This window comes from Myotis davidii, unplaced genomic scaffold (genome assembly GCF_000327345.1).
Source record: "Myotis davidii unplaced genomic scaffold, ASM32734v1 scaffold732, whole genome shotgun sequence".
Classification (NCBI taxonomy): Eukaryota; Metazoa; Chordata; class Mammalia; order Chiroptera; family Vespertilionidae; genus Myotis; species Myotis davidii.
The window spans coordinates 423,332-423,553 of NW_006284349.1; the positions used below are offsets into that span (position 1 = coordinate 423,332).

Below are 222 nucleotides of genomic sequence, written 5' to 3' on the forward strand. Positions count from 1 at the left end.
CAGGCGGCGGGTGAAGGTTTACACGCTCAACGAGGACCGGCAGTGGGACGACCGGGGCACCGGGCACGTGTCGTCTGGCTACGTGGAGCGGCTGAAGGGCATGTCCCTGCTCGTCAGGGCCGAGAGCGACGGTGAGTGACCCCGCCTCCCGGGTCCCTTTTGGGCTGGGGGCCCGCTTTCTATGAGGACGGAGAGGGCGGGCCGCCGGTCCCCCCCCCCCGA

At 71.2% G+C, this 222-nt stretch overlaps 1 protein-coding gene across 1 annotated transcript in view; it reads left to right on the forward strand.

Moving 5' to 3' along the window:
* Position 1: 1 nt before the first annotated feature.
* The window catches only part of PPP4R3A (protein phosphatase 4 regulatory subunit 3A), a gene marked incomplete at its 5' end in the record, with an annotated part of 38,668 nt that continues 38,447 nt past the window's right edge, over positions 2-222 (forward strand). The window contains one exon of the mRNA XM_015571285.1: positions 2-131. Coding sequence (XP_015426771.1) covers positions 2-131 — 130 coding nt within the window. The remainder of the gene's footprint in view (positions 132-222) is intronic.